At 61.8% G+C, this 22,986-nt stretch overlaps 1 protein-coding gene across 2 annotated transcripts in view; it reads right to left on the reverse strand.

Moving 5' to 3' along the window:
* Nucleotides 1–2,607: 2,607 nt before the first annotated feature.
* The window catches only part of CD82 (CD82 molecule), a 43,884-nt gene continuing 23,505 nt past the window's right edge, over nucleotides 2,608–22,986 (reverse strand). For both annotated transcript variants that reach the window (XM_062198023.1, XM_062198024.1), the window contains exons 3-10: nucleotides 19,410–19,492; nucleotides 15,194–15,266; nucleotides 10,592–10,716; nucleotides 10,406–10,480; nucleotides 4,878–4,979; nucleotides 3,866–4,069; nucleotides 3,678–3,761; nucleotides 2,608–3,431 (exon numbers count right to left, since the gene is read on the reverse strand). In XM_062198023.1, the coding sequence (XP_062054007.1) occupies nucleotides 3,354–3,431; nucleotides 3,678–3,761; nucleotides 3,866–4,069; nucleotides 4,878–4,979; nucleotides 10,406–10,480; nucleotides 10,592–10,716; nucleotides 15,194–15,266; nucleotides 19,410–19,472 (804 nt within the window). In that variant the 5' untranslated portion in view covers nucleotides 19,473–19,492 and the 3' untranslated portion in view covers nucleotides 2,608–3,353. The remainder of the gene's footprint in view (nucleotides 3,432–3,677; nucleotides 3,762–3,865; nucleotides 4,070–4,877; nucleotides 4,980–10,405; nucleotides 10,481–10,591; nucleotides 10,717–15,193; nucleotides 15,267–19,409; nucleotides 19,493–22,986) is intronic.

Below are 22,986 nucleotides of genomic sequence, written 5' to 3' on the forward strand. Positions count from 1 at the left end.
AGGCTGCACCCAGACTCTGGCCTGCCCTGGGGGGCTCGTTCCTGGGCAGGGAGGGCTGTCCCCAGGGCCCAGGCAACAGATGACATCACAGGGTTCCCACAGGGTGCAGATGAGACAGCGCAGGTGCAGCAGTGGCCCCGAGACCCAGGTGAGCAGGCCTTGCTTTGATTTCGGCTGGGAAAGGGCTCCCCTGGGGGGACTACTGGAGGGGGAGGGGCTTGAGTGATGGCTGCCCCGCCCCCTTTCCTGTTTGCTCACTTGCTGCTCATTCTTCCACTTCCTTCCACAGGATGGGGCCTCAGCTGGGCCCCAGGGGTCTCCCGGCACAGCTGGGTGTGGGCTGAGCTGGCAGCCATCAGGGGTCAGCGCTGCGGGCCCTGTGTATGGGGGGGGGGGGTTTGATGTGCGTGGCTGTGCCGTGTGTGTCCAGGCTGGTATAGGAGATCCCCAACGCTCAGCGCCACACCTGCACCACGTGGGCAGGGGCTTGGGCCTGGTCAGTGCTGGGGTCTTCCTTTTGAAGTTTGTGAGACCAACACATTAAAAAAAAAAAAAAGATTTATTTATTTGAAAGGCTGAGTTACAGAGAGACAGAGAGACGGATCTCCCATCTGCTGGTGCGCTCCCCAGAGGGCTGCAACAGCCAGGGCTGGGCCAGGCCAAGCCAGGAGCCAGGAGCTTCCTCCGGGTCTCCCACGTGGGTGTAGGGGCCCAAGCATTCGGGCCATCCTCCAATGCTGTCCCAGGCGCATTAGCAGGGAGCTGGATAGGAAGTGGAACAGCCGGGATTTGAACCCGCGTCCACACAGGCAGTGGCCTAACCCATTCTACCATGATGCCGGCCCCCAGGCCTGGGTTCCTAAGAGGTTAGAACTGGGCCTGGCACAGGCCCATCAGTTCTGCAGGGGATGAATGAATGAATGAACAAATGGATGAACCTTCCATCCAGGGGTTCTGAGCAAACAGCCAGACATTTGCCCGAGGCAGGACTTCATCCTGGGACAGGGGCAGGAGGTGGCGGCAGCCCCAGCCCGGGGACAGCCCTGATGGCTGGAAGCTCGTGTCATCGGTGTCTCCCCATACCCCGCTGCCCTCGGCCTAGGGATCCCACTCCCTGGGAGACCCTGAACCTTTGACATTGAGCCTGGGAGACCTTGTCCACCATGACCACTCTCAGCTCAGACTGAGGAGAGGGGCGTGGGGGTTCCCCCATGCTGGGATGGATGGGGCATCACAGTCTGCATGTGTGTGTGTGTGTGTGTACACCCGCAGTGAGCAGCAATGCTCACAAACAGGGCCACGTCAGTTACTGAGCCTGGCCTCTATACAACCTCCATTGTCTCCGTAGCTGGGAGCACTGTGGGACGAGTGAGGCCCAGGGAAACGCCTGGCGTAGCCCGGCTCTAGGTCCCGGGGTGCCCGGCATGTTGTGGTGGCCCCCAAGCCAACAAGTGCTCACACATTTGCTTTGCCCCGCTGTGCTCTATGTGTTAACCCATATATTTCCTTTGTGGGGTAAGGCAGGTTATAGACGAACCACAGTGGCTCCACTGGGAGTCCCAGCCTGGCCCCAGCCCCTGACCCGCCCCGGCCTGGCCCCAGCGGGCTGTGCCTGGGGGTCAGCCGCCCTCCTGCTCCCCCCGCAAGTCTCTGGGAAGAAGTGAAGTAGGTTCAGGTGGGGAGAGTGGGGTGACCTCCTTGCTGGGTGGAAGGTCCTCGGCCGGGCCCCAGCTGCACCCCAGATCTCCCCGAGGAGCCAGTCTGGCTCTGGGTGCCATCTGCCTGAGAAGCCGAGCCCTGGGGTTCGGGGAGAGCCTCGGGGCTGAGCAGTGCCCGTCTCCTCCCCATTGCAGATCTGCTGTGTCGGCATCCCGAGCCCTGGAATCTGTGCTTTGATGCCAGCTCCAGTGGGGCTTCCAGGGTGCCTGCCCGAGCCCAGCGCCCGAGCTCCGCCGGGCTCCTAGACCAGGGCAACAGCGCCCTCTGGTGTTCCCTTCTGAAACACCCTCGTCCGCCGTCCAGCCAGCCTGGCCACACCCAGGAGGCAAAAGCCCCTACAGCACCCTTTCCTCCTGCTCCTCTCCCTCCAGGGACCCGGACAGGGGAGAGAGGAGGATCGAGCGGAGCAAGAAACCTCCCGGATTTTAGGACCCTGGGCAGAGGGCGCGACGGGGCCCAGCCATACCTGCTGTGCACAGAGCTTCCTCCGAGGCCCCCTGGTTCCGCACACCTCACTGCAGCCTATGGCTTTAGTATGAACAGGTTGGCTTCCCCTACATCTGTGCAAAAGCCAGATGCTCTACAAGGGTAGGTCAAGTTCATCCTGTGGCCTCACTGCCCACCCTAACCTTGTCAGCCCACTTTCTGCACGCCTTCTGGGGTCACCTGTGCCCCAGGGCCAGAAGCAGCTGGCCGAGAGCTCTGCTCTGCACCTGTCCCAACACCCAAACAGACAAAGCCCAGGCACCGGGGCGGCAGGCGGGCCAGAGCCCGGCCCACAGTGCTCTGCGTGTAGCAGCCTGGAGGCGGCTGGTGAGAACCTGGGCCGCGGCCGCCCCTCCCCCCACTGCTCTCACCCTCTCCTCCAGGCAGCAGGTCCCCTGCATCTCAGGCTGGATTGTTACAAATCCGCTTTAATAGTCAGTCTGCAAGTCTTGAAGATGGTTAACAGAACTGTGCACTCACAGCCCCCTCCCCCACGGCCCCTCCTGGGGCGGGGGTAGGGGTGGAGCAGAGGACAGCTCTCCAAACCAACCGGGAGAAGACAGACTTCCCTCCTGCCCTGGGCGGCTCTGGGCCACGCCCCCTGAGGGCGCAGAAGCAGGCCAGGTCCCTTGGGGCCTGCCCGCACAGTGTGGCCTGGGGGAGGGGATCTGCCCCTGGGTCTCAGGTAAAGCCCACCCCCACCCCTCCCTTCAATAACAAAGTGAAAAACCAAAGGTACAAGTGTCCGAGTGGAAGCCAGGACCACTCGGCCAGTGGGCGGTCCCCTAATGGAGGGGTGGGGTGGGGGCTTCCCCACCCTCCTCCACCCTTTCCCTGGGTGACAGCCACCTCCCAGGAGCAGGTGGACATCCAGGCCGCCTGCACAGGGGCGCTGCAGGGGGCCTTTCCGCTGAGCGGCCAAGAGGACCCTGGTGGCCAGTGAGAAGAGGGACCACAGGACAGCCGGAGCCACAGCCAGCAGCTGAGGGGCGGGGGCAGAGGGCCAGGTCCCAGGCAGCCCCCAACCTCCAGCCAGGGCAGGAGAGGCCTTAGCAGTGAGGGGGGAGAGGGCTGGGGGGAGGGGGCCGGGAGAGCCCCAGGGAGTCCTGAGGGCGCTGTCCCAGCCGGGAGGTGGGGGCCCAGCCGCCTCAGTACTTGGGGACCTTGCTGTAGTCCTCGGAGTGGATGTGCCGGCACAGGCACACGGACAGCAGCATCCCCAGGAGCTGTCGGCGAGACACGGAGAATCAGCCCGGCGCCCCCGGCCGCCCACCCACCTGCCCGGCGCCCCAGAGCCCCGCCGCCCCCCAGCCTCGCACCCGGGTTCCGATCTGGATTAAACGGGTCACGACCACTGTGTGACGCAGGCAGCCGGGGGAGGCCCAGAGAGGGACAGCGCCTCATCTGAGGCCGCACAGGCCGCTCATTGGGGGTGGGGGGTGGGGTGGGGGAGCAGTGGGGGAAGGGCCGACCTCGATGACCGCGACGCCCACACACACGCCCAGGATGACGCCCAGGTTCTCCTGCAGCCACGCCTGCACCTTCTCCATGCAGCCCTGCCGGGGAGAACAGGGCCGCGTCACCCTCTCCCCGCCATGGGGCCACCCCCGCCCAGACCGACGGCGGCCCCGAACACCCTAGGGAGGAGCCCCACACGCACCTCCTGGTACACGGGCCAGTCCTCCGGGCTGTTGCCGCTCTGGGTCCTGTTGCTGTCGGCCTGGCAGAAGCCCCCTGCTGCCGGCAGCCCGTCGTCCTCGCCCCCCTTGTCCTCGCAGGAGCAGGGGTAGGTGACCTCGGTGTGGTTCATGAGCTCGGCATTGTCCGTCCAGTTGTAGAAACTGACCCAGCCGCAGCACCGCACCTGCGCAGGGCGGGGACAGGCTGCTGCGCCCTCTGCCCGCCCCAGGGCAGCCCCTCCCCGGGGGATTAGAGGGTCTAGGATTCGGGGCTCGGAGTCCACCTGCCGCCAGAGCAGCCTGGCTCGAGGCACTGGCCTCTGTTTTCTTATCTGTGCAATGACCCCGTCTGTAGCCCTTGTAATGGCCCTGCAAGCCTGAATGGGGTGAGGCAGGCAGAGCGCCTGGCACGGGCGTGTGCCACCCGCCTGTGGCACCAGCTGCTTCGCTCGGGTCCCTGGGGGAAGGGGACGGGGCGGCGCGGGGGAGCTGCCAGCCCAGGTGCCCAGCAGGGCTCCCCAGGTGGATGGCTTCCTTGCGTTACATCCCGGCCCCCAGTGGCCAGCAGGGGGCGTGCCAGGCACGTGCAGCGAGGCCAGCCCGGCGGCCAGTGGCCAGCAGGGGGCGTGCCAGGCACGCTCACGGATGCTGGGGCTCCAGGCGGTCTCAACTCTAGTTTCATTTCTCGCGCCCGGCTGTCTGGGAGGAGCTGACCGGTTTGCAGGGCGGGGCACCCACCCATCGGCTCTCTTCCACCTGAGCAAAATGAGCCAGCGCTCCTGGGCTCTTCCAGGACTCGGAGCATTGCCCCGCTTCCCTGGGGCCACACACCGAAGCGCCAGGAGCCCTGCAGCTGCCCCCTAGACGGGTCCCCGGAGCACAGGCCTGTGGTGTGGGCTGGAGGAGGGGAGCTGGCGTGGGGCACGGAGAACAGAGCCTGACTCTCACGGATGCAGGGAGCAGGGCGCCCCGCCCCACGGCCGGCGCCCGTACCTGAGCCTGCACGTAGTCCCAGGCCTCCTGCAGGCTGTCCTCACCGCTGGCGTTGTAGTTCCGGATGATCTCGGTCACGATGCCGCCCATCTCCTGCTTCAGCTGCAGCGGGGCGGCACGGGCCGGGGTCAGGGTGCCGCTCGGCTCACGCCTTCCCGCACTGCCGCGCCCTGTCCTGCCCCCTCTTGTCCGAACACAACCCCGGGGGGCAGGCTCCCAGCTTGCAAGCATCCACAGTTCGTTCTCGATCCTCCCCCTGGCACCTTCGGGGCCCCCGGCGCCCAGTGCGGGGCCTCCCTGAGCCATCAGCCCGCTGCAGAGAGCGAGGCCTGGCTCGGCTCCACCTGGCCAGCTTCATCCACCTGGATTCGGCCAGCTCTAGTGGAGCGCCTGCTGTCTGCCAGATGCTGTGGTGGGCACGGCCCCCATTGAATTCTCTGGCCCAGATGCTGAGCCCGATCCCTTGTTCCAGAGATGCAGAAAAAATACAAGCCCAGAGAGGTTTATTAATTTGTCTAAGGCCACACAGCCAACGAGGGGATGAGCTGAGGCTTGGACCCGAGCTTCTCCCCACTGTGCTGCATGGGCATTTAGAGCACATGGCTGCACCCTGAAGCAGGTCCCCCAGTTCTGCAGTGGGGCCGAGGGGAGCTAAGCAGTTTGCCCGTCATCTGGAGATCTTGGGTCTTTTCTCCTCCCAACCATCTCGGCTCCACTCCGAGCGGACAGTCCCCGGGGTGTGCCAAGGAGAGGTCCCCCGAGCAGCGGGGTGCAGAGCTGCCTCTCCCACTTCCTTCCTGCCCACCCCGCTCCCTTGCTGCCCCTGACCCAGGCTCTATTTTGGGCCGGCGTGGCTGACACCGCAACCCACACTTCCCTGTTCCCCTCCCAGGCCCCCGAAATGAGAAGGTGATGGAGGCTGGGTGGTTTCCACTGGTGGTTTCCATGGAAACCCCACATCCTCCTCATCCTCCTCCTCTGGGGCCCTGGTACCATGGCCACCGGAGCTGCTTTGGCCTGGATGGCACCGAGGCCTAGGGCGCCTGTGCTGGGGAAGCCACTGTGGGCTGGGGAGGTCACTGGTTCTATCTTTCTGAAATGGCAGCTCCTTCCATCGGTGGTCACCACCCTCCATCACCCCAGGCAACCGAGATGTCGGTTAGCACCGTCCACACCCTGGGTGCAGCGAGCGGCTCAGGGGTGGGCTGTGGCCTACCCGCTGGGAGCTGTCACCAACAGGGAGCCCCACCCAGCCCGGTGCAAAGTGAAATTCCAGGGGCCTTGTTCAAAAATGTGCGATTTCCAGAACGTCCCTGGCCGCCGCTGGTGCAGGTGCCCAGACCTCTGCCTGTGCTCTTCGCCCTACCATGGCCGATCACCCCTCTGCATGGGGCCCCCCAAAGGCAGCATCACACACCCCCATCTTCCCACGGTGCCATGGGGCCAGGCCCTGCCTCCGCCACATGCCCCCCATTCCCCTGGAGAGAAACTGGGGCTCAGAGAGCTGTCGCAGCTTCCCCAGGTCACACAGCCAGCGACGGCAGGGCCCAGGTGCCACCCGGATTGGTGCAGGTCCACCCAGCCTCCTGCTGCCTCCACCTGCCCAGAGGCTGGGCCAGGCCCCCAGGCAACTGCACTGAGCCCCACCCCAGAGCTGTGCTTTCACGCTCGGAATTAGAAGACACCTTTGCGTCTGGCGAGTCAGACTTTTCCAGGCTCTGCTTGCATGCTCCCTGCGGTAGGTAGCTCAGTACCTCACACAGCGGCACCTGGCAGGGCCAGGGGCCCTTGATACAAGGGGCTGGCTTGAAAAGGTGCCCAGGGGGCTTCTACCTTCCCGCAGGCATTTCCGTCCCCTCCCCCCACTCCACCAATCCCGGCTGGCACTGCTCAGGGCACCCCTCTCCCCAGAGAGAGCACCCAGGTGTCGGAGCCTGGGTCCCACCTCTTCCCCCAGGAGAGCCTACCAGGTGAGCCCCTCTGCTCCTGGGAATGGCATCCTGACCCCCCTGTCCCAAGAACGGGGTCCCCAGATGCCATGTGACAGATCCACGTCCTGACCTCCTCCCCCCAGGCCCTCTACAGGTGACCACGCCAAAGGTTTTGCTGGGAGACCGTGTCCCCCCTTCCTGATGGGAACCAAGGCCATGGCCACTGCCAATGGCAGGGCATGGGGTGCAGACCCCGAGTCTCTCCTGAAAGCCTGGCTGCGCCCCCCAGAGTCCCACTGTACGGCCCCCCGCAGCCCCTGCCAGGTCCCTGGGGGAGGCCTTGAGGCAGGTACTGGTCCCACAGAGCCAGTTCCCCGGCAGGAATTCCATCCCCTTCTCCCCGATCCCTTTCCAGACGGGCAGCCTGGGCACCTCCCACTCCCTTCCCACCAGGACAGAGAAAGGTCCCTTGTCCCTGTCCCAGGCTCAGCTGTCCCTCCCACGGCCCGCCCGTGGGGACCAAGCCAGCAGACCAGGGAGTTCCCGTGCAGCGAGCGGCCAGTGCACAGAACGCTTTGTCCCCGGGAGCCCGTCTCACCACCTGTGGCACGAGGCCACGCGTGCACCTGCCGCGCTGGGCTTCCTGGGTGGGAGGGGTGTGGGGAAAGGAATTCCCAGTTTTCCTGGCCGCTCGCTGGGGAGCAGGACAGCCCAGCCGCTGCCACCACCCTTCCCTCCAAGCTCCCAGCCCTAGAGCCTTCTGCTCGCACCCCAGGCAGAGGCTCATGGAGCCCCCGCCGCCTCACCTGCCCAGGTTGTTGGCAGGGTCAGCGGTACGGCTCACGTGAGGGCACCGTGCCCGTTACATCCTAGGAGACACTATCACACCTCCTTCCTCCCGCCCCTCCCGTGAAGCCAACAAGGGTGGCAATGATGCTGAACCCGCGGTGACGCTACAGACGCCTGGATGGCATCGTCCTCCCACTCAGGTCCCCTCTCGTGGCCGAAGTTCATTTTGGGCTGCACAGCATGTTGCGGGTTTCAGAAGGGCCGACGGGCGGCAGCGGCCCAGCATTTGCCAAAGCAGGACACCAAGGCCCAGGGGCCTCAGAGCAGGGGCTCCAGCGTGGCCCTCGGCCGGCAGCTCTCATCAAGCCTCTGTCCACATTTGCCCTCCCTCTTCGGTGGACAGAAGCGGAGCCAGCTCCGTGCCTCGCCCAAGGCCACCAGCATCCCCGCTTGCCCCCAGGGTGGGGTCCGGCTCAAGGGCAGCCCAGAGACCCCCTTCCGGGGAGCCCAGGAGCTCGCTCCACCCTCCCGCCCGGCAGGCCCATGGCCAAAGCCGGGCCCTTCGGCTTCCCCGGGCCGTCCCGCCTCCCAGCTGGACCTCAGCTGAGGGATAAACAGCACCCGGGGAATGTTTAGTCTTTCCGCAGGATTTACAGCGTGCTGGCGAAGACACGCTAAATCACCCAGCCCAGTGGCAGGGGGGCTTCCCCTGCACCGCCTGGAAATTTCTCCTGCTGCCCTGGAAACGGAGCAGGCCATGGTGGCTGGCTGTGGCAGGGGGAGTGAGCTGTGCAGCCTGGGGCTGGTGGGGGCTCTGTGGCTTAGCCAGGCGAAGACCTCCGTGGTCCCTGGGGCTGGGGGTGGGGTGCAGCAGCGTGGAGTAGGGACAGATTAGGATGGAAATCTCCACTCGATGCCTCCGAGCTGGTATGGCCGCAGCCAAGAGGCACTGTGTGCGGCTGGGCCTCAGTTTCTTAAATTGGCAAGTGTTGGTAAAGCTGAGAGGCACAGCAAGTTACCGGCTTGGGACCCGGCCCGCAGCCAGTGCCTGCACAGCCAGCGGCACATTCTTCGGGGCTGCGGGACAGTGAGTCACACGGGGATGGGGTGGGCGGCCAGAGGTCCCTGCCGAGGCCAGCAGCTTCTGAGTCATGGGGGCTCAGCTCCCGGGGCCGGGCCCCTCCCCTTGCAGCTGACAGGGTGCCCAAGAAGCCGTGGACAGCCATGAAGAGTGGACCCGCAACCCTCTTGCTGGAAACGAGTTTCCCTCCCTAACCGCTGGCTTCCTGTCCAATAGCCAGATGAGCGTCTTCATCTACCAAGTCCTCTACTTCCCCCTTTGCCTTGCCTGCCAGGAAGCTCAGGGCTCAATTTAAACCCTGCAGGGCCATGTGTATCTTGGGTGTAGACGATACATAAGCAAAGCAGCTTCAGACAGGTGCTAGCACAATGCTTGTTTCCTGGCCCCGCCACTGACCAGCTGTGAGAACTGGGGCGGGCTCCTTCGCCTCTCTGGGCCTCAGCTTCCATGACTGAAAATGGGTATATGAGTACTTGGAGTCGCACAGCATTGGCGGACGAATAACCACATGCATTGTGTGCTGAGTGCTGTTAGCACCAGGCCTGCTTTGTCTTGTAACGACCGTTAGGGGTCGCTGTTGATACCGTGTTCGCTTGGCTCCGTTCCAAGCAGGATCTAAGACCAAAGGCAGGAGCCCGTCTGGCCATCTGCTGTGCTCTGCTAGCCCCTTGGGTGGGCAGGCGCTGGGAGCCGGTGCTGGCAGCCGGCCCTGGATGGAGGCAGGACCCCCAAGGCTTAGCTGGGACATGGGCCGAAGTGCAGTGGATTGCGGGCAAGGGTGGGCTCCGGCCTTGGAGCCACCTGTGGGATGGAGCTTCTCCCATGGCCTGGCGGTGACCTGGGCAGGGCCAGCGGGAGGACGAAGCTGAGAGAGTGACCCACCCTGTCCCTGGCAGCTGATGGCCTGCGCGGGGCCAGCTGCCCGGAGGGTACAGGCTCCGGTTACCACTATCGACGCGCCTGTCACTCATCTCCTGGAGCAGCTGCGTCTCCACCTGGCAACACAGAACTTCACCAGCAGAGCGGTCGTGTGGATGAGACAGTGTCTCTAGAGCTTCTAGAAGATTCTATGGCATGCACAGCCACTCCGGACAAGATCACAGGGACAATCACAGCTGAGTGTGGCCCACCCAGCGGCCGTCCCCAGGGCCCCTTTCCCTCTTGTGCTCTGTCTTCACAAATAGTCACTTCCTCAGCCGCCCTTGGAAAGCCCGTCCTGGGAAGCCAGAGCAAGGGCTATTGGGTTTCTACTCCTGCAAGCCGGACAGCTCCCCTCCGACACAGGACTCACGATTTAACAGGCTCCTCCCTGGGCCCCAGCGACGCATGGGTCCCCTGGATGTGACACTTGCCAAGGTCCCTTAGCAACAGCAAGACGGACGAACATTTCCCGAACCGTTACCACACCACGCGCGCCTGTGCTAAGTGTCTCACGGAGATGGTCTCCCCAAGTGCATAGGACAATGCTGTCTCCCTTGTACTGACAGCAATGCAGGCACAGAGAGGGCAGGCAGCTTGGCCGAGGCCACACAGTGAGCAAGTGGCCGGGTACGGTGGACACGGCTCAGCCCAGCAGCGACCCTGCCCCCGGAAGCTGCCTCCTGAGGATGCGCCCCCTCCAATCCCACAGCCCCCACCATGCCCGCCTGACCACCCCAACACCCAGGGCCAATCCCTTACATGTGCGTGCTGGTCTGGGACAGTGCTGGGGGAGACGGGGGGCTTACCTTGCCCACGTTGAAGTAGAAGAGGACCCCTGCGGTCACCTGGGCAATGAGGATCAGGAGGAGGAAGGCGAAGTACTAGGGACACAGAGCAGGCCTGGCGTGAGACCAGGGGAGAAATGCCCCAGCCAGACCTTGGCTGGACGAGGGAGGCGGGCGGGCGGCGGCTGTGCAGGGGCGGGCACTCACCAGCCCCAGCAGGCAGCGGACTTCGTTGATGGCGCCAAGGCAGCCCAGGAAGCCCATGAGCATGGTGACCGCCCCCACGCCGATGAAGATGTAGGCTCCCATCTTGAGAGAGCTGGAGGACGTCTCTAAGGGAAGCAGAAGCACAGCCGCTCATTAGTAAGCCCAGAACCAGTTAGGACAGAGCCTGCAGGCCCAGCAGGTGCACAAAGACCCAGCCCAAGGCTCCGGGTCTGCTCCTCCCTCCTCCTCCTCGGCTTCAAGGTACTGGGGTCCACCACGATTGCCCCTACCAGCCTCCTGCCACCAGACTGGGAACTGGCTCCCTCGGCCCCTTGCAAGCTGCCCGCCCGCCCGCCGTGGATGTGTCCCCAGCCTTGACACACGCTGAGCGCACACCCTAGCACTTGCGGGGATCGGGTAGGACTACATTTTCTGCAGGTGAAACACCAGAGAGACAGGGGCTGCGGTTGGGTCCTGCTGAGCCCCCTGCTGGCCAAACAGTGCAAAAGCCCAGTGAGCGCCGCAAGTACTTCTAATTCAACCAACAACGGGCCTGCTAGGGCCCCCAACAGGACCACTCCCGGCTAGTGCCGGGCCACTTTCCTTCTTGTCTACATCACAATAAACATCATCACTTCCTGCCCACTCTCCGGGCCTCGGGGGCCTGACCCACCCCGTCTCCAAGTGGCGTGAGCCATGGCTATTTCACAGGCGGGGTTACCAGTGCCAAGGCTGCAGCTGGGGTTTGGAAATAAGCAGACTCCAGGGCCCTGCACTTGGCACTGCTGCACGGGCACGGATACAGGGGCGAGCCTTGTTCATGCATCTGGGCCCAAAGCCCTAACGGGGCGCTGTGCTCACGCCTGGGGCAGCAGAAGGCGGGCGGACAAGCCCTGACATCTGGCGGGGGGTGGGGGAGAGACGTGGGGACAACAAGCGAAGAACCCAAGGCACTTTAGAAAGTTCATGGAAAATGGGACTTCAAAGATAAGTTTATTTTGGTGCTTGTTTTATTTTTTTTTAATCCATGCAATTCTTTTTTATAATGTGCATTTTCCCACAAATGTTTGGAAGTATGCTCATCCGGAGTGCATTGACTGATTGCTTATATGAGAGGGAGAGAAAGACGGAAAGAGAAACAGAGAGAATGCCACAGAGGGAGCTTCCATCCTCTGGCTCACTCCCCAAATGCCAGCAACAGACAGGGCTGGGTCAGGCTGAAGGCAGGAGCCCAGAACTCAATACGAGTCTCCTGAGTGGGGGGCGGGGACCCACACTCTTGAGCCATCACGTGCTGCCTCCCAGGGGGCACGTGCACAGGAAGCTGGCATTGTGAGTGGAGCCTGCACCAGAACACAGGCTTTTGACGTGGGATGCACGGACTCCAGCGGGGTCTTCCCCGTGGCGCCCAGCGCCCATCCCTTGTTCAGATTTTCTGGCTGCATTAAGGGCCATGAAGATCTGAGGGTGGGTTACACTGGAGACAACCGCAGGGGGCTTGGCCTGAGCTAGAATGGTTGGGGGAGGTGGTCGGAGCTGGTTTCATCTGAGTCAGGCAAGTGGAGGCTGGAGATTGAGGGGAAAACGCCTTCCAGGTGGCGGCATAGCAGGTGCAGAGGCTGGAGGAGGATATAAACTCTGTGTGTTGGAAGAGGGGCAAGAAGGCAAGAAAGCCTGGTCCAGAGAGGAGCAGTGGCATTCGGGGGTCAGAGCGAGGGGCCCAGCCGCAAGAAATTCTCTCCAGGCTGCTGGTGGGCGGGGACAGAAGTCCCGTGCCTGGCTCCTCCCCGGAAGCCCGGTGGACCCCCAAGCTCAGGCCAGTCTGCAGCCCATTGGCTGCCGTGGGCCATACCCCAAGGTGTGCAGCCCCTAGAATGCCACAGGGAACACCCTTCCACGTCTTGGCTCAGCCAGCCACAGGTGCTCCAGGGGGCCAGGCGTGGCACCTGTGGGGAGGTGGCTGGAGAGCGATGTTCCCCAAAGGAACGCCTCGGAGGACCGTCTTAGGGACACAGCTCCAAAGACCCAGCTGAGAGAAGGCCACGGGTCTGCATTTTTAATGAGTGAGGCCAGGAGAGAGAGTGCATGCCTGGCTGACTGCGACCCCCAACCCTGATGGGGTTGAGATCCCCAGCCTGGCCACTGAAGAAGCAGCCCCACGCTGGCGGGGGTGGGCAGGCGGCCGTGCGAGCCAGCTCTACTTCCTGGTCACGGACAGAATGTTCTGCAGCTCAGAAAGAATCCCAGGGTGCCAGGGCAGGGCGCCCCCAGGAAGCCAGGGTGGAGGCCCGGCTGGGATGAATGGAGGGAGGGGAGCTCCTCACTCGGGCCCTGGCCGCCCTGGCTCTCAGCAGCCAGCGACGTGGACAGGGGGAGGCCATCGGCTCCCTTCGCCAAAACTTCCTGGGTTTGGCTTCCTGGGGACTGCTCCCAGAAACAACAAAGCTGGTACTGCCTGCACAGCCACTGGGTGCCAGCCCCGGGCCAGGCCCTTTGTCGGGCGCGTCCTGCACGGTCTAAGCACAGCCACCAGCTCTGTCTGCAAGGAGCCGGGGCTCAGAGACCCGGGGCTCAGCCCCTGACTTCAATGTCACTCTGGATCTCAGGCTTAGGGAAGGGGAGAGTGTGTGTCCTGGGTGGCCTGTCCCCTGTGCGCAGCAGAGAACCCCTGGCTCCTGCCACGCCAGCAGGGAGCAGAGAGGCAGAAGGCATGGGGCCCGGGGTTAAAGGGGCTGGGGCCCAGCTCTGCTGCCCATGCACTCTGAGTGTGGGCCACCAGGCTCCGCTCCTCTCTCTGTAGAATGGGACTAAGTCCTGCTTCCCGGGACGTGATGGCAATGATGCCAAGGGACGCAGCCTGCCGAGCGGTCCCTTCTGTCCGGCTGAACTCTGAGCGTGGACCATCTCACGATGACCCTGTGACCTTCAGCGCAGAGAGGGGAGGGACCTTGCCGAGTGAGTGTCACACAGCTGGCAGGCGGCAGAGCCCGGATGTGAGCAGGGCAGGATGCTCCATGGCCACCCCTGCACCATGCGCTGTGCCAGCGTGGGTCATGGGGTAAAGGGGTCCAGGTCACAGCTCAGGGCTGCGCCCCACGCCCCCATTCACATTCCAGCTCCCCTTTAAGTTATTGCCCTTGGGCAGCAAGCGACATCTGTGCCTCAGTTTCCTGCTCTGTAAAATTGGAACAGTAATGCCCAGGCTCGTGGATTCAGGGATTCGATGCAGGTCAGGAGCCGTGGCTCCCAGCTCGGACCCCTGCTTGCCGTGTGACTCAGCCACTCCCCCAGCCTCAGTTTACCCTTGCAAACTGTGACCACACTGTGAGTAATGTCCCTGAACCCTGCTGCTGGTGGGATCACCCCAGAAGCCCCTCCCACACAAAGGGGTCGGATCCTTGCTGGAGGGGACCCAGGTGGAAAGGCAGCCCTGGCGCCTCTGGCCAGCGTGAGGCTCCAGATCGACACAGGGAGCTCCCACACCCCCGGGGAGCCCTGGGCAGGGTATAGAGGGCAGATACGCTGCCAAGGGCGGGCTGGGCCTACAGACTTTGCCTTCTGCCCTGGGTGTGGGCCATGGCCAAGGGGGAGTCTGCAGCCAATCAGGGCTGGGGAGAGAGTGCACTGGCAGCCTGGGGCTGCACAGAGCAGGACATGGCCCTCAGCACACAGGGACTGAGAGCCCCGGGGGAGCAGGGAGAGGGTGGAGGGCGGGGCCTCCTTGCTTCCGTCTCAGAGGGGCGGCCCAGTCTCCTGGGGCCAGAGTGACAGGTGCGACCCCTCCATCATGCCATCCTTGCCCACTTCCGTTTTATTCAAATCAAGCAGCTGTCGTGGGCCAGCTGTCCTGGGGCAGCTGCTGGGAGGGGAAGTGAGCCAGCGTGCACTCAGAGAGGGAGTGACACTGCTGTGTCCTCCCCTACCTCCGCCTCCCATCTTGGGGAGAGATGGGCGTGGCAAGCCTGGAAGGCTTCTGGGAGGAAACCAAGACCAGGAGAAAGGCACTTCTCACCGTGTCAGGGCTCCAAAGGTCCTCTTTTTGAGGAGGGAGGGTAAGGGCTCCCGTGGTGTGGCCCACCCCTGCCGCATGCTGCTCTGATGGAATCACAGCTCTTGGGGTTCGAGGCCGTCACCCCCCAGCCAGAAACTCCAGCAAGAGATGGAAACTTCCCTGAGCCTCTGGTTCTTAGCCTGAGAGGCTGGGAAGGAACAGCAGTGCCTGCAGGGCTGCCGCAGGATTAGGCAAAACACACAGCCCATAATGCATCAGTGAGCGCCGCTCCTGGTACCTTCCCATCCCCGCACAGGTGCACCACCTGACAGCCTCCCACCCCTGTATTGCCCTGGGAGCTGAGGCAGAGGGACCTGACACCGAGGCTTTCCCAACCAAGGTCACGGCCTAGGGGCCAGAAAGGGAGAACCGGCCTCTCTCAGCACCCAGTGCTCAAGGGACAATAGCAGCTTTGTTTGGGGAGGGAGAGAAAATTCCTCCTGGAATCCCCTGCCAGGGACCCAGCTGGCTCAGTCCCTGAGCTGGCCTTGTCGCCCCGCCCCCCCCCCCCCATGGCGGGACGGGGTCCTGGGGGGTACAGGGGTCCTTACGCAAGACAGAGATGAAGCTGCTCCTGTCGGCCAGGATCCACACCCCGAAGCCCAGGATCACGGCGCCCAGGATCTGCAAGGAGAGGGGAGCGTAAGCAGAGGCCCAGGGGCAGCTGGGAGGCCAAGCTGTCCCCTCTGCCCAGGCCAGGCAGGGGAGGCCACGGGGACGTGCAGGGGGCTCCCTCCACCCTTCCTCTGCCCGGGTCTTCAGCCCTGCAGTGCAGACAGCAGGGCCACACGCGGGCAACCCTCCTGCCTCCCACCCCGACTGCCATGAGTGTGCCAGCTGAGTCCACCGGCCCAGCCTCCTGCCCAGGGGTGATCTTTCCGCCTCCTCCCTCTGCTCTGGTGCAGCTCAGGGCCTGGAAGCTCCCCCAACAAGCCAAGCTTTGGGGAAGACCCTCCCTGAACTTGAACATCCGTGTCCAATTGTCCTCAGATCTCAGCAACGAGGCCACCCTCCCCAGGAGCCTTCCCTGGCAGCCCCAGGCAGAGGAAGGCACCCCTATTCTGTGGCAAACCCTGTTGGGTCCTGGGGCTCACTCTGGCTCAACCTGAGCTCCCCTCCCCAGGGGGAGCCCCAGCCCTGATCCACAAGCCCCCCAAGCTGATGAAGGCTGGGCCAGGGCCTGAGGTCTGGGCAAGGCACGGGGTAGAGGTGGCCCAGTGTCACCCATGATGCTGGCCATCCCCAGGCGCCTGGACTGGGCCTGCCTGGTGGACAGCCCATCTAGTGGGTCCCATCTCAGCTGTCTTCCCATGGCCCCGGGGGCAGGGCCAAAGGAGCTCGGCCAGCCTGCTCTGCCCTGATCCGAAACCAGAGCTGGCACCAGGGTAAGGCAGGAGGCACAGGTGCAAAATGAAGCTACCAGTGGGGGCACCAGAAACCTCAGCCAGCGAGAGCAACAGTGCGTGGCGGCCATACTTCTTTTTTAAAGAGCAACATAAAAATTCCACGACAACGCATCGCACTTGGAAATAACAGCTTGAAAGGCTCCCTGTTCCGGATCCTTCCTTCGGCCTCAGGCCCCGCTATGACTCAGCGGGGTGGGCCTCCCCTGCCTCACCTTAGTCCCAGCCCCCTTACAGCCCACGGCAGGCGAGGGCCGTGGTGGTGAAGGAAGGGGTTCCACCCACACTTGACCCCATCTCTCCCCAGAGCCATCACTGCCGTCTCGTTTGTCTCTCTCCTTGTCCCCATTTTACACCTGGGGAAACTGAGGCCCCGCGGTCACCCATCAGAAGCCGGGGAGGGTGGCTGGTGAGCTACAGAGATATCCGAGACCCATCCTGAGCCCAGCCCACAGAGCTGGTCTCTGGGGACAGGAGGGCAATGGCGTGACACCGGGCAGTGGAGTCCGCTTGAGGGCGGGTTCCACTCTGTTAGCTGGGAGGAAGCGGAGTTTTCTAGAACCTGGGAGTTGGGCTCCCAGAGATTCCTGATGCCCCGGCCGCCCCCATCCACCCCAGCCCACCTCCCAGTCCAGGGTGGAACCCCTAGCCCGGCTCACCACCTGCACTGCCAGCAGGGTGGGAGGAGAAAGCTCTCCCCAAAGCAGGTTCGAGGCAGGGCAGCCCGTGTTTCCCGTGGGCAAACATAATCCCCGGACCGCCCGCTAGCGGCCCAGTGCTCCAAGGGGAACCCAGACAGGGACTCCCCAGAGCTGCCCGTTCAGCCTCACGACCGCAGGCTTATGGTTTGGTGTGGCTGGTGCAGCCGCCAAGGGATGGCCAGGGAGGAGGCGGGGCCAGGTGGCCACTCAAAACGGTCAAGGGCACCATGGCAACCTTTCCCTTTCTTGTTTCAGAAGTTTGTTTATTTGAGAGTCAGAGAGAGAGAGAGATTGAGATCTTCCATCCTCTGGTTCACTTCCCAAAGGGCCACAATAGCTAGGGCTGGGCCAGGAGCCCGGAACTCAATCCAAGTCTCCCGTGTGGATGACAGGGGCCCAAGCACTTGGCCATCGCCTGCTGCCTCCCAGGAGGCGTGAGCAGGGAGCTGGATTGTAAGGAGGGCAGCCGGGCACTCTGATATGGGACGTGGGGGTCCCCAGGGGTGGCTTCACCCGCTGCACCACAACGCCAGCCCCAGCGTACCCCCATTTTTACCAACCAAGGCTGGGGCTGAAGAGCCTGTTTCATGTGAGCCACCCCCCAGCCTGACCCACATTTCCAAATGGGGCTTGGCCAGGCATCCTCCACCCCAGAACAGCCACAGCACTGGGCGTCTCTAGGAATGTGGCTGGGGCCCTTTGGACATGTGGTCACATGGGCCGAGCCAGCACACACTCAACTGCTAGAGCTGTTCTTCTAAACTGTAAATCTCATCTGGTAACCCCTCCCCAGTGTGCAGGTCTGTGCCCTGGAGGGGCCCACAGTGCTCCTCCCCCACCCCGAGGGGCCCCTTCCCCCAGTCTTGCCAATAAGCACTCCCCCACTAGCCTTACCTGTCACTCCTAGCACCCACCACCACTGCTCCAGTCCCACCCAGCTGAGTAATTACCTGATGGAAGCCCGCTCTCCCCAGGAACATGAGCTCCATCTGCGTCCACACCAGGGCTCTTCAGCCCCCGGGGCTGGGTGGCCTCTGCACACCCCGAGGTGCCGGCCACAGATTCCCCTTCCCCGGTCCCGAGGCTGCACCGGCCCCTTCCTCCTAAGCCGGTGCCATATCTGTGATCTGCCCTCAACGTCCCCCGGGCTTTAAATCACCTCTGGGTCACCTCAAACCCTGGGGCGCTTGTTCAGTCCACGGGCATTTTGGTAACGCATGCAATCCGCAATCCCACGTGGACACTGTGGTTGTGGAGCGCTGCCCACACGCACTCGCGTGGCCCCTGCAGCCCTCGTCACCCCCTCTCAGCCCCCTGAAACCAAAGCCCCTCTTCGCAGCCCCACTCCCAACACACACTTCCAGAGGGTTCGCCCTAGGGCTCCAGCACACACATAGTTAACACCTGATCCTGAGGAGCTGGGGTGGGGGTGAGGGGCTCTGCCCAGACCCCAAACACGCTCTAGTCCCTGAAACCCCAGGAACAGAGCCCTGCACTCACCCCAACCCAGCCCTGCAGGCCCTGCCAGCTGGGCCAGGACTCAAGAGCCTGCCACCACTACAGACGGTCGGAGCTGCCCGGAAGGACCTGACCACCATACTCAGGCAGCCCCAGTGCCCAGGCCCTGGCTGGGGTGGGCTCCAGGATGGCTACCATGAGTGCAGAGCTGGAGCCACCAGGCGGCTGCAGCACAGCCCTCTGGGATGGGGCTGGGGCTGGGATGGACAGGCAGCAAGGCAGGCGGCCCCAAGGCTTCCACCTGTGTGCACATGTGTGCGTGTGTTGGGGACACACTTACATCTGTGCCTTGAGTTAAAATTAAGAGAGACTTCCAGAGGATTCTTTTCCCTGTTTTCCAACTTTCTAGAATCCTATGTCACATGTAATGTAAAAAACTCCCCCTCTTCCCACACCCAGAATTCATATCTGCTGTAGAAACCTTGGAAGATGCAGAGCAGCGAGGGGGATCCCAGCAAAATGGCCAGGAAACCCAACACTGCCATTCAAAACCATGCACGCTCTTAGGAGTCTGTGCATTGGAGAACACAAAAATCGGATCAGGACAGACGTTGGATTGCGGAATCTGATGTTTTCCCAGCACGGGGTGAACCTGTAAGATGAGAAACCACAGCCCCAGCCCTAGGCCACCGCACACCCTCCCCCTCCCCGGCATCCTGGCAGCTCCGAGCAGCCGGCAGTGGGTGCCAGGTCAGAGGGGAAATCCAGGGCTCCAGGTGTTTGCACGGAGCTGGCATCTGGGCGGCCCCAGGGGACTGTGTCCCCGATCGGAACCGGAGCTGAGTCTCCCTTGCTCTCCTTCTAGGGGCGCTCAGAGACCTGGGGCTGTAACAGGGGTGTTCTTCACCTGGAGGGGGGTGGCCAGGGCAAGATCAGAGATGCCAGGAGCTTCTCCCAGCCCCACTGAGCTCAGGGAGCCCTGGGCTGCATCTTCCCACACCCTGCAGCCTTGGCCTCCCAAGCTCTGGAGGCTCCCGGGTGGAGAAAGGCCGGGAGAAGAATCCAGTGCTTCGCCAGGAATGCCAGGAATCTCTTAGCCGCCCCCACCCGTTTCCATTGGCCAGTCTGTCCTCAGCCCCCACCACTGTCCCCTCCCGGGAGAAGAGGCTGTGGGGGCGGGCAGGGCGGCACAGGCCTGTACTTACAAAGAAGAGCAAGTTGAAGAGGAAGAGGAAGTATTTGGTGACTTTGACACAGGCTGCCCCCATGCTGCTGGTCCTGGAGCTCTCTGAGGACGAGAGAGGAGACAGGTAGGTCAGTGCAAGGCGGCCGGGGGGTGCAGCCCAGGCCGAGAGCACCTGCTGCCCAGCCCCGTCAGCTCTGCTGGCTCCCACAGTGACTGCAGGAGGTAGGGACGAACACTGTCCCCGCTTTAGGGGACACTGAGGCCCACAGAGGCACCCGCCCCACACCTAGGAAGTACGGCCCACAAGAGGCATCGGCCACCTGACGCCTGGCTGTCAGCAGGTGGCTCAGCCATTCCACTGGGGCTGTGGCTGGCGGGGAGGTTACGAGGTGAGACCCTCACTTCCACAACCTCAGCTCTGAAACTGGCCCCGATGGACTCTGGCGAAGAGCTGGGGGCTGAGGCTGGTGGCTGACTGACAGAACCCAGAGGGGAGACCCACAGAGTACCCCCAGCGCAGGGGCTGCGTGGGCTGCCAAGGCGAGCAGCTCTGGCTTCTCAAAAACCGACGGAGCGGCCCCCTCCTTGTTACGACATAGGCAATAACCATGCACCGAGGAGCGTCCAAGAGATACAGGGAATCACAAATCGTCCTCTCACCCAGACGTAAAACCACCAGCATGTTAGGAACTGTCATGTCAGAGTGTGCATATGGGTGTGTGTGTGTAAAACATGTGAGTGTGTGTATACATGTGCTGCTGTGCATGTGCATATAACATGTGTTGTGTAACACATGGGTGTGCACGTGTATAGCGTGTGCAACACATGTGTGAAACATATGAGTGTGTATGTAAATAACATGTGAACATGCATGTGGGTGTGTGACATGTATTGTGAAGCAGTAAGAGTGTATATTTAGAATGTGAGTCGCATGTTTGTAGATAATTTGTGTGCAGGTGCATATAAAACATGTGAGTGTGCATATATGTCATTGATGTGTATACAACATGTATGTGACATGTTGCATGTTTGTATATAACATGTGAGTGTACATGTGTGTATGTAACATGAGTTGTGTGTATGTGTGAATTACATGTGTGTACATAATATGTATCTGTAAAATGCATGTGTGTATGTAAATATGTGAGTTGCAGGTGTGTACAGAACATGAGAGTATGTATATATATAACATGTGTATATGTGAGTGTGCATGTTTGTGCATGTGAGTTATGTCCATAATGTGAACATGCATGTGTGTGATATGTAAAGCACATGTGAGTATATATAAAACATGTGAGTTGCGTGTGTGTATAACTTGTGAATGTGCATAAAAACATGAGTGTGCCTGTACATAATGTGTCACTGTGCATATGCATATATAACATGTATTGTGTAGCATGAGTGTGCATGTGCATAACGTGTGTATGTTACATGTGTGGATAATGTGTGAACATGCATGTGTGTAGGTAACATGTGTATGCAAAGCACATGAGTGCATATCTAGAATGTGTGAGCTGCATGTGTGTGTATAACATGTGTGAGTGCATATGTGTAGATAAAACATGAGTGTGTGTCACTGATATGCATATATAACATGCATGTGTGTAACATGTGTGTGCATTGTGTATAACGTGAGCATGCATGTGTGTATACATTTGTGCATGTAACATGAGTTATGTATATAAGTGTGAATGTGCATGTGTGTACATAATATATGTATGCATGTGAGTTATATGTGTATATGACATGCATGTAACATGTGTATATAGCATGTGTCTGTGCATGTGAGTTATGTATGTAATGTGTGAGTGGGCATGTGTGTAGATGACATGTATATGTAAAGCACATGTGAGTGTATATTGAAGGTGTGGGCTGCATGTGTGCACATAACACATGAGCGTGCATGTGTATAACAGTCTTAAACAAAGCTGGGCTCGTCCTGTATGGAGTGTTCAGCTGCTTGCCCTCTTCATTCTACTACATGCAAGTTCTGTGCGCTGATGACACGCCCCCTTGTACAGCAGAACTGTACACGGGATCCTGTCGTGTTGCACGGGACTCCAGCCTGCTGGGCAGCGTACATCAGCACCATGGAGCTTAGAGGCTCCCCAGAAAAGAGACACCCGGACGGCTTTTAACAAACACTTTCTAGGGGCTTGTGGAGCCCATAAAACCCCCTCAGCTCCCCAGTAACCATAGGTAAAAGTCCCAGGCACAAGCAGACCACGGAGCCCTCAGCCACGGCCCTAGGGCTGGACACACGGGTGATTTCCAAGGGTTCGCCGTCTCCATGGGTGACACGCAACGTGCTTCTGAAATGACACAAACTGTGCTGAGCGTGCTGTGCCCCTCCTGGACGATTCCAAGGGGCTTCAGGGAAGGAGAGAGGAGCCAGAGGGTCCTTCATTCTTTGGGCAGCTTTGCCTTCGGCTGTCCCTCCATCTGCCCTTGGGAAAGGCAGCTGTGGAGCTTGGTGCCCAGCGGTCTGCCAGAGGACAGCGCTGCACCCCTGGGGAGGCCAGCCCTCCCCAGGGCCACCTGCTCGGCACCTGTGCAGAGCCCCAACCGAGCTCCGAGTTAAGCCACCACCTGGGACGGTCAGCATCCCATACGAGCTGCAGCTCGAGCCCCAGCTGCTCCACTTCTGATCCAGCTCCCTGCTAATGTGCCTGGGAAGGCAACAGAAGATGGGCCAAGCACTTGGGCCCCTGGCACCCATGTGGAGTTCTGGGCTCCTGGATTTAGCCTGGCCCAGACCTGGCTGTTGTAGGCATTTGGGGAGTGAGCCTTCCCCTCTCTCCGCTGCTCTGCCTTTCAAACACTGAAATACATACTTTTTCATTTTTAAAGGCAAAGCTGGAGGCAGGCTGCCCATACCCCTCCCTCGAGGCCAGACAATCCCGGAGTGACAACTGCCAGCCCTCGGACCCGGTGGGGCAGAGGGAGTCAGCGCAGGGTGGCTGGGGCCAGGACAGCTGGCCAGAGACAGCTGCATGGGCAGGGCCAGCCAAGGGGGCCGGGGGCAGACACTAGGCCCAGCTGTTTCCCCGCTGCCCTGGAGAGGGGTTGCGAACAGGCCACAGAGCAGAGGGGAAACGGGGCCTGAGGCCCGAGCACCCCCTTTCTCCCTCCTGCACCGTGTGCAGGGCTGTGCTGGGTCCCCTGGCCCACTTCTGGACGTGCTAACCATCAGCCTTCCCATTACCTCCTAGGGAGAGCTCGGTTAGGGCTCTGCACAGGTGCCGAGCAGGTGGCCCTGGGGAGGGCTGGCCTCCCCAGGGGTGCAGCGCTGTCCTCTGGCAGACCGCTGGGCTGCCTTTCCCAAGGGCAGATGGAGGGACAGCCGAAGGCAAAGCTGCCCAAAGAAAGCAAAGGCTGTCTGGGCGGTGGTGAGCTCCCTGTTAGAAGAGGCACGGAAGCAGCATGTGGCTAAATCCTTCCGGGTGATTCGAGTGCTATGTTAGGGGACGAGACTGGATGGGTCTCCCAGGGCCCGAGGCCAGGGACTGGGACTCACACAGGCAGGGGTGACTCTGGAAGCCCAGCCTTGACCCCTCCTGCTGGGCCCTGCCTGAACCGCAGGAGGAGAAAACGGG

Source organism: Lepus europaeus, chromosome 7 (genome assembly GCF_033115175.1).
Source record: "Lepus europaeus isolate LE1 chromosome 7, mLepTim1.pri, whole genome shotgun sequence".
Taxonomy (NCBI): domain Eukaryota; kingdom Metazoa; phylum Chordata; class Mammalia; order Lagomorpha; family Leporidae; genus Lepus; species Lepus europaeus.